General features: G+C 42.7%; 1 protein-coding gene across 5 annotated transcripts in view; it reads left to right on the top strand.

Annotated features, from left to right (window-relative positions):
* PSEN1 (presenilin 1) overlaps positions 1–10,488 on the top strand; it is a 96,569-nt gene that overhangs the window by 67,534 nt on the left and 18,547 nt on the right. For all 5 annotated transcript variants that reach the window (XM_011949617.1, XM_011949615.1, XM_011949618.1 and 2 more), the window contains one exon: positions 4,874–4,972. In XM_011949617.1, the coding sequence (XP_011805007.1) occupies positions 4,874–4,972 (99 nt within the window). The remainder of the gene's footprint in view (positions 1–4,873; positions 4,973–10,488) is intronic.

Below are 10,488 nucleotides of genomic sequence, written 5' to 3'. Positions count from 1 at the left end.
TCCTCTGTATACTCTTATATTGTACATATATATATTATTATACAAAGAGACATGACCACTTCGAGGCATGAAATTTTTTTTTTTTTTTTTTTTTTTTAGAGACAGTGTCTTACTCTGTCACCTAGGCTGGAGTGCAGTGGCGCGATCTCGGCTCACTGCAAGCTCCACCTCCAGGGCTCAAGCAATCCTCCTGCTTTGGCTTCTCAAGGTATTGGGATTATAGGTGTGAGCCACTGCATCTGGCCTCAATTCACTTTTAAAATCAAAATTAGGTTACCTACTTTTATAAGGTAATGTATGGAATTATTCTTTTAAAAATAAAACCAATTTGGACAGTGTGAGATACACATTCTACCACCAGTGTGACATGGGTCCTGAACAATTAGAACATACTCTAGCCATTAACCCAGGCAGCTTTCAGGTACATACTGTGGGGCTATTGCCCTGTTTGAAAGCCAAAAAGAGATGCATTTTCAGAGATTAATATGTGACCCCTTCTATATTATAAGACCATGGCCATACTCTCTTTTTTCTTTCTGTTTTTTTCTTCTAGAGACAGGATCCCTCTCTGTTATCCATGCTAGAGTACAGTGGCATGATCATGGCTTACTGCAGCCTCAAACTCCTGTCCTGGGCTCCAACCATCCTCCCACCTCTGCCTCCAAAGTAGATAGAACTACAGGCATGCACTACCATGCCTAATTTTTTAAAAAAAATTCTTTTTTTCAGAGATGAGATCTTACTGTGTTTCCCAGGCTTGTCTGGAACTCCTGGCCTCAAGAGATCCTCCCATCTTGGCCTTCCAAAGTGTTGGGATTACAAGCATGAGCCACTATACCCGGCCATACATTTTTTTTTTTTTTGGAGACGGGGTCTGGCTCTGTCGCGCCCAGGCTGGAGTGCAGTGGCGCGATCTCGGCTCACTGCAAGCTCCGCCTCCCAGGTTCATGCCGTTCTTCTGCCTCAGCCTCCCAAGTAGCTGGGACTACAGGCACCTGCCACCACGCCCGGCTAATTTTTTTGTATTTTTAGTGGAGACAAGGGTTTCACTGTGTTAGCCAGAATGGGTCTACGATCTCCTGACCTCATGATTCACTTGCCTCAGCCTCCCAAAGTGTTGGGATTACAGGCGTGAGCCACCATGCCCGGCCTGGCCATACACTTTTATCACTATTTACATACTTACTAAAATGTTTGGTGGCCTGTAATAGGAAACATCATCCTCGTTGGATTGACGAAGAAGTCTGTGGAAATAGGATTGAACTGGTTCTGTTCTTGTATTTGAGTAATCAGTTGTGGAACTATAGAAGTCATATACTCTCTCTGACTTTCATAATTACCTAATGTTGTATAGTACTTGATGGTTTGCAAAGTAACCATCTGTTCTTGGTTAGCTGTGAGTAAGAATGCCGGGTCTGAAGACAGAATGTCTGGGTTCATCACTTTTTTTTTGTTTGTTTGTTTGAGATGGAGTCTCACTTATCACCCAGGTTGGAGTGCAGTGGTGTGATCTCAGCTCACTACAACCTCTGCCTCCCAGGGTCAAGTGATTCTCCTGCCTCAGCCTCCCGAGTAGCTGGGACTACAAGTGTGCACCACCACGCCCAGCTAATTTTTGTATTTTTAGTAGAGACGGGGTTTTGCCATGTTGGCCAGGCTGGTCTCAAACTCCTGACCTCAAGTAATCTGCCCGCCTCAGCCTCCCAAAGTGCTGGGATTACAGATGTAAGCCACTGCGCCTGGGCTACTCATCACTTGCTAGCTATTTGACCACACAAGTTACTCAACTCCTAAGTCAGTTATGAAGATTAAATTAAATGATCTATTTAATACAATAATACACTTAGAACAGTGTCTATCAGTAAATTTTTTCTGTTTTAAGAAACAAGATCTCACTGTGTCTCCCAGGCTGGAGTGAAGTGGCACGATTATAGCTCACTGTAGCTTCAAAAGCCTGGGCTCAAGCAGTCCTCCTGTCTCAGCCTCCCGAGTAGATAAGACTACAGGCACAGGTTGGTGTTGACCTCCTGGCCTCAAGCAGCCTCCCAAAGTGCTGAGGTGTGAGCCACTGTACCCAACCCAGTGTTACATTTTTATATAATCCTATGAAATATCAAGGCAGTTATTATCCCTGTTTTACTGCTAAGAAACTTAAAGTTTACAGAGGTAAATTATTTGCCCAAGCTTAAACTCTCATCTCGAATCTGAATCCCAAGTCCAATATTCTTTTCACTGTATTACAATATTTTTACCATCAGCCCTCCATTCTGTCTGCACATCATACAAATGAGTATCTCTACAGAGCTTTGAGTTCCTTTTAAACAAAAGAGATTTTTGTACCCAATGTTTAGAGTAGTGATTCTCGGCTCCATTTTTACAAGGTTTGGTTTCAAGATTTAATTTGTCACAAAAGTTCTGAAATTTTCAAAGCAAAAGCAATTTTAATTTAATTGCTCTAAAAAGTAAGCAGATTTGGCCAGGCACAGTGGCTCAGGCCTGTAATCCCAGCACTTTGGGAGGCCGAGGAGGGCGGATCACCTGAGGTCAGGAGTTCGAGACCAGCCTGACCAACATAGAAAAACCCCATCTCTACTAAAAATACAAAATTAGCCGGGCTTGGTGGCACATGCGTGTCATCCCAGCTACTCAGGAGGCTGAGGCAGGAGAATTGCTTGAACCCAGGAGGTGGAGGTTGCGGTGAGCCGAGATCATGCCACTGCACTCCAGCCTGGGGAACAAGAGTGACACTCCGTCTCAAAACAAAACAAAAATAAGCAGATTTATCATTTAGCAATTCTTTAAGGAGAGTAAAGAATAAAACTGAAATAGTTGCAGAATGTGGCAGTCAAACAAGTTGAAAATCTCATTACTTTAGAGCAGGGCAGACTTCTCATGCAAACAAATTGAAGTAGAAGTGGTGAGAGTAGAGATTTCTGTGTGTGTGTGTTTTATTACTGTACTATCTTATGGTCCTCTGTATACTCTTATATTGTACATATATATATTATTATACAAAGAGACATGACCACTTCGAGGCATGAAATTTTTTTTTTTTTTTTTTTTTTAGAGACAGTGTCTTACTCTGTCACCTAGGCTGGAGTGCAGTGGCGCCATCTTGGCTAACTGCAACCTCCACCTCCAGGGCTCAAGCAATCCTCCCACCTCAGCTTCCTGAGCAGCTGGGACTGTAGGCACCTGCCACCGTGAGCTGCTATTTTTTTGTATTTTTGGTAGAGATGGGGTTTTTCCATCTTGGCCAGGCTGGTCTCAAACTCCTGAGCACAAGTAATCTGCTGCCTCAGCCTCCCCAAAGTGCTGGAATTACAAGCATAAGCCACTGTGCTTGGCAAGACATGAAATTTTTAAATTTAAATGCATCTAAGTGACAATAATGTCAACACAAGCTATCAATTCTTCCTTTACAAGTTTAGCTATACCTGTTTTATATTTTTAAGTGTTTCAAATTATTTCTATATTTTTATATTCTGAATTTTTTTTTGGAGATGGAATCTTGCTGTATTGCCTAGGCTGGAGTGCAGTGGCATGATCTTGGCTCACTACAAGCTTTGCCTCCTGGGTTCACACCATTCTCCTGCCTCAGCCTCCCGAGTAGCTGGGACTACAGGCGCCCGCCACCACGCCCGGCTAATTTTTTGTATTTTTAGTAGAGACGGGGTTTCACTGTGTTAGCCAGGATGGTCTCGATCTCCTGACCTCGTGATCCGCCCACCTCAACCTCCCAAAGTGCTGGGATTACAGATGTGAGCCACTGTGCCCAGCCTGTATTCTGAATTTTCATGACAGAAAATGAAAGAAAAATCGCAGTTGATGGAAAGAAATGGTGGTATAAACAGGAATAACTTAGGCATATTGTTTCCTCTGATTTATTATTTTTGTAAAATAAGCTACTTTTCAGCACCACATATGTTCTGAGACCTGAATATTTGTGACCAAAGAGTAAAGAAGTAATAAACTTTATCTTGCAGAGCGTTACCGTTTTGTTTTAAATTTACTGCCCTCTTATTTCAGGTATTTCTCAGTAGTACATAATACTGCTTTTAAAAAGGAGAAGGGATGAATTTCTTCTACTCTGCTCTTCATATTTTGAAAAGTTCAGTCAAATCCCCTTTATTAAATTCATCTCAGAGTAATCTTTTTATTTATAGTTCATATCCGTGATTAGTTTAGAAGTGACTTCTCCCTGATTCTGCTCACTGTAGGTTGACAACTGCTTAAAATAGTCTATCTCATCATCATCTCTGCAGCTTTCCTTTAAACTGGGAAGACTTATTCCTATAGCCTAGTAACAATACACTGTACACTAAGCAAATAGCAGTCAAACCCAAATGAAATTTTTACAGATGTTCTGTGTGGTTTTATATTGTTTAGGTTGTCCCCTCATCCCCAGCAGTTCACCTGCCATTTATTTCATATTATTCAACATCTTTTTGTGTAAAAAGAGACAAAAAACATTAAACCTTTTCCCTTCGTTAATTCCTCCTTAACACACATTGACAAGTTTAGCCCTAGGCCGGGCGCGGTGGCTCAAGCCTGTAATCCCAGCACTTTGGGAGGCCGAGACGGGCGGATCACGAGGTCAGGAGATCGAGACCATCCTGGCTAACACGGTGAAACCCCGTCTCTACTAAAAATACAAAAACTAGCCGGGCGAGGTGGCGGGCACCTGTAGTCCCAGCTACTCGGGAGGCTGAGGCAGAAGAATGGCGTAAACCCGGGAGGCGGAGCTTGCAGTGAGCTGAGATCCGGCCACTGCACTCCAGTCCGGGCGACAGAGCGAGACTCCGTCTCAAAAAAAAAAAAAAGTTTAGCCCATACATTTTATCAGATGTCTTTTCTGTTTTTCTTTTTCTAGATTTAGTGGCTGTTTTGTGTCCGAAAGGTCCACTTCGTATGCTGGTTGAGACAGCTCAGGAGAGAAATGAAACACTTTTTCCAGCTCTCATTTACTCCTGTAAGTATTTGAGAATGATATTGAATTAGTAATCAGTGTATAATTTATCGGAACTGAAGCACATGTAACTGTGGTCTTTTTCATGGTACTTGTTCTCATCTTAAATGCACAGCATTCCTGAAACTCCTGCAGATCTCTTTGTTTCCTTGCAGATGATTGTCTTCTACCTGATGTTGATTCAAGAGAGTTTTCAATATGAATAGAAAGAAAGGAAATATTTAGATGTTGGGGAACCAGCATTCCCATATTAAAACCTGTTAGGAGTTATTGACAAGCTCAAGGTTTCCTTTGAGTGACTGGTTTAGATGTCTGTCTGCTATTCAGTGATCACTGGGGAATGGAGATTGTTGAGCAGAAGGGTAATGTGAGCAGACCCGTGCCTTCGTAAGCTGGCAGCACTGTGTGAGATGAATTGTTGGGTGGACACTGAGATCATGAGAGGCATACTAGGCATCATTAAGATGATGTTGCCATGATCTAGGTGGAAATTAATGGGGTTTGAAGTATGGTAGTGGCAGTAGCAATCAAGGGAAAGAGTTGATGAGAGGATTCAGAGGTAGAATCAATAGTTCTAGCAACTGAGGAGAGAAGTTGTAAGCTTGAAGGAAAGGTGATGAAGAAAAAATGCTTTCCTGTGTTTTCATGTTGTTGTTGTTGTTGAGACAGGGTCTCACTCCCACCCGGGCTGGAGTACAGTGGTGTGATCACGGCTCACTGCAGCCTTGACCTCCCAGGCTCAGGTGATCCACCCACCTCAGCCTCCCGAGTAGCTGTGACTACAGGCACACACTACCATGCCTGGCTAATTTTTTTGTATTTTATGTAGAGACAGGGTTTTGCCATGTTGCCCAGGCTGGTCTTGAACTCCTGGGCTTAAGCAATCCTCCTGCCTTGACCTCCTAAAGTGCTTGGGTTACAAGTATGAGCCACCATGCCTGGCCATGTTTTCTTGTGTGAGGAATCCATTTAGTTTTATATCTTTCTGTGGCTCATATCTAATTTAGTTGACAGTACCTTTGGGTCACTGAGGTAGACATTGCTAGCAGAAGTTTAGAAATGAAGTACTAGAGCTTGGGAAAAAGTTGATATTCGAGATAGAGACTTGAAGAACATTAGCAGAGAGGTAGTAGTTAAGCTCTGTGAACTGTTGAGCAATTCAAATAAAAGCAGAAGAGAAGAGGAAGACAAGGGTCAAATTTTGTCAACGACTATGTTTAGAGAATGAAACAATGAAGAGAGGATACTACAGGAAGTAGAAGAAAATATTGGAAAATTGGGCAAGCCAGTATTTTTCACTTTACAGTATCATGACTGTTTTTTGATGTCAGCACATGAAATGGCTGCATAGTGTTCTCTTATGTAGATATTCAGTGGTGGGTATCCTCATTGATAGACGTTTATATCATTTCAATTTATTTTCTATCACAGACAGCACTTACAGAGGGCATCCATGAACTTATGAATATTATTATAAGATGTATTCTTAGACTTGCTAAGTCAAAGGATGTATGTACTTAAATTTTGATAGTTTGCCGTATTACTCCTAAAAAAGCTATGCCAGTTTACATTCCCTTCAGTAATATGAAAGTACCAATTTCCTTACACCTTTGGTGTTTTGTTTTGGAGACTTGAGTCTCGCTGTGTCACGCAGGCTAGAGTGCAGTGGCATGATCTCGGCTCATTGCAACCTCCGCCTCCCGGGTTCAAGCAGTTGTCCTGCCTCAGCCTCCGGAGTGGCTGGGATTATGGATGTGTGCCACCATGCCCAGCTAATTTTTTGTATTTTTAGTAGAGACACGGTTTCACCATGTTGACCAGGCTGGGTCTCAAACTCCTGACTTCAGGTGATCCGCCCGCCTAGGCCTCCCAAAATGCTAGGATTACGGGTGTGAGCCACCATGCCTGGCCACCCCTTTGTTAATACTTGCCTGTGTCTGTGCGTACATGCACGTGTGTATGTCTGAGAGAGAGATCTAATAGGCAAAAAATTAACATCTTGTTTTATTTTTTATTGTTTGTCTAATGCATTGGGTGATTATTTGAACTTTTTTTCATGTGTTTCTTAGCTACAGGTCTGAATTTATTTTGTAACCGGCTTGATATAATCTTTTTCGTATTTGTGAAATTAATCTTTTTTTTTTTTTCTGTGAGACAAAGAGTCTCTCCTTGTCACCCAGGCTGGAGTACAGTGGTGCAATCTCAACTCACTGCAACCTCTGTCTCCCAGGTTCAAGCAATTCTCCCCCCTCAGCCTTTCAAGTAGCTGGAATTACAGGTGCATGCCACCACGCCTGGCTAATTTTTGTATTTTTAGTAGAGATGGGATTTCACCATGTTGGCCAGCCTGGTCTCAAGTGATCCAACTGCCTCAGCCTCCCAAAGCATTAGGATTACAGGCGTGAGCCACTGCTCTGAGCCCTGTAAAATTAATCTTAATTATACAAGTAATACATTATCCTTCAAAAAGGATAAAAATTACAGATAAAAATAAATTTCACAGTAACTGTCATCTCTAGTCTTAATGCCTTATCAAGTACTTACCCCTGTTGTCAGTTTGATGTATATACTCATAGATTTTTTTTGCCAATTTTTCTGTTGAGTTACTGGAAAAGCAACTTCAAAGAGAGAGGCTGGGTGTGGTGGCTCATGTCTGTAATCCCAGCACTTTGGGAGGTCTAGGTGGGTGGATCACTTGAGATCAGGAATTTGAGACCAGCCTGGCCAACATAGTGAAACCCTGTCTTTGCTAAAAATATAAAAATCTGCTGGGTGTGGTGGTGCACGCTTGTAATCCCAGTTACTTGGGAGGCTGAGGTGGGAGGATCACTTGAACCCAGGAGGCGGAGGTTACAGTGAGCCATGATTGTGCCACTGCACTCCAACCTGGGTGACAGAGCAAGGCTTCAACCCCCCCCCCAAAAAAAGAGAATATCAAATGTTATAAAGAAGTCAAAGGTAATGAGGACTGTAAACCATACAGTATTTGCTGCCTAAGATGTCATTAGTGACATTGAAGAGAGCAGTTTCAGTAGAGTGATAGAACCAGAAGCAATACTCCAAAGGCAAGGTGCATATGTGTGCATGCATGTGTCAGGGGTTTGCCAGTGCTGGCAGTGGAAGTGATAGTGTAGGCAGAGAATCGGTGGTGAAGAAGGAGAGGTATAGTAAATGTCATGCACTACATCAAAGATTGCTGTCTCATAGGCAGAGCAGGTGGTGACCTGATAGGAGAACAGGTTTCAGGAAAGGTGTTTCAAGGAGAGGGAAGATTCAATTTTTTTTTGAGATGGAGTCTCGCTCTGTCACCCAGGCTGGAGTATAGTGGCCCAGTCTCGGCTCACTGCAAGCTCCACCTCCCGGGTTCACGCCATTCTCCTGCCTCAGCCTCCCATGTAGCTGGGACTACAGGCGCCCGCCACCATGCCCGGCTAATTTTTTGTACTTTTAGTAGAGACAGGGTTTCACTGTGTTAGCCAGGATGGTCTTGATCTCCTGATCTCATGATCCACCCTCCTCGGCCTTCCAAAGTACTGGGATTACAGGCGTGAGCCACCGCACCCGGCCTGGTTTTTTTTGTTTTTTTTTTTTTTTGAAACAGAGTCTTTTGCTCTGTTGCTCTGGCTGGAGTGCAGTGGCATGATCTTGGCTCACTGCAACCCCCGCCTCCTGGGTTCAAGTGATTGTCCTGTCTCAGCCTCCCGAGTAGCTGGGGTTATGAGCACCCACCATCATACCCGTCTAATGTTTGTATTTTTAGTAGAGGTGAGCTTTCGCCAGATTGGCCAGGCTGGCCTGGAACTCCCCACCTCAAGTGATGCACCCGCCTCGGCCTCCCAAAGTGCTGGGATTACAGATGTGAGCCACTGCACCCAACCTGTTTTATTTTATTTTTGAGATGAGTCTTGCTCTGTCGCCCAGGCCGGAGTGCAATGGTGCAGTCTTGGCTCACTGCAACCTCCGTCTCCTGGGTTCAAGCAATTCTCCTGCCTCAGCCTCCCGAGTAGTTGAGATTACGAGCATGTGCCACTATGCCTGGCTGATTTCTTTTTTTCCGTATTTTTAGTTGAGCCACAGGTTGGGAGAAGGGAAAATACATTCTACTAAAAGTGAGTCCATGTCAAGAGTGTGAGTACAGGGATGGGTGAGGAGTTATTACCAGACTTTCAGTCTGCCGTAACATTAAACATATATGTTAATTTAATACTCAGAAGTATTTACACTGTTTTAAAATATCTATCATATATAATATTTTTAAAACTCACGTCTGTGCTCGCTTTAGCAGCACATACTAAAATTGGAATGATACAGAGATTATTAGCATGTGTTTTTTAAAAAGCTCTCAAGTCTATTTAATGACCACAGAACATGAGACATTCTGAGATATTTTAGAAACAATTCAACATACATGGGAAAATAGGAGTGTAAACCCTTACCTCCTGTGTAGATCAGGTAGGTTCAAGATTACATCTGTTCTTTTGCAATAATAAATGTCTGGTGAAGATTTGAGGATTTTATAAATCATTGAGTTTGAGAGGTTTTTTTTTTTGTTTTTGAGATGGAGTTTCGCTCTTGTTGCCCAGGCTGAAGTGCAATGGCGCAATCTCGGCTCACTGCAACCTCCACCTCCTGGGTTCAAGAGATTCTCCTGCCTCAGCCTCCTGAGTATCTGGGATTACAGATGCCTGCCACCAAGCCCGGCTAATTTTTTGTATTTTTAGTAGAGGTGGGGTTTCACCATGTTGGCCAGGCTGGTCTCAAACTCAGGACCTCAGGTGATCCACCTGCCTCAGCCTCCCAAAGTGCTGGGATTACAGGCATGAGCCACCGCACCCGGCCTTTGTGTTGTTTTTTTAACAGAATGTAAGAATTTTTTCTTACATTTTTTCTTACATTCTGTTTTTTAAGTGTAAGAAAACAGCAATGCAAATGAGTACTTTTTCTCTGAAGTGAATATAAGCATGAATATAAAAAGTTTTAAATCAATCATCCTGGCTATTTGTTCTCTAAAAATCAATAAATATAATTCTTTTATGCATTTTAATACTGTCTCCCAGTTTAGGGTATTCAGTTTGCAAAATGCTCTTACTGACAGGAAATGTATGAGCAGTTTTGTTTTTTACTTCTGTCTTTTGACAGGAAAATTATACACCTACTTTTTGAGCAAATTTATTCTTACCTAGTGGTCATTAGTAGAAGTGGTTCACTCTGAGAGCTTAACTAGAAGGGAAACTTAACAATTCCTTGAGGTAGATCGTTTTACCTAAAGCTTTTTGATTTCATATCAGTTGGAGGTGGGTATATTATGTTAATTTTTAAATCTACATATTTTCCAGCTGGGTGTGACTGTAATCCCAGGACTTTGGGAGGTAGAGGCAGGAGGATTGTTTGAGCCCAGGAGTTCAAGACCAGCAGCCTAGGCTACATTAAAAATTTTTTTTTTTTGGAGACGGAGTCTTGCTCTGTCGCCCAGGCTGGAGTGCAGTGGCCAGACCTCAGCTCACTGCAAGCTCCGCCTC

The sequence above is a fragment of the Colobus angolensis genome, unplaced genomic scaffold, assembly GCF_000951035.1.
Source record: "Colobus angolensis palliatus isolate OR3802 unplaced genomic scaffold, Cang.pa_1.0 Scaffold3, whole genome shotgun sequence".
In the NCBI taxonomy this organism is placed as follows: domain Eukaryota; kingdom Metazoa; phylum Chordata; class Mammalia; order Primates; family Cercopithecidae; genus Colobus; species Colobus angolensis.
The sequence above is the reverse complement of the archived record's forward strand: the minus strand, read 5'-3'. Positions and strand labels throughout refer to the sequence as shown.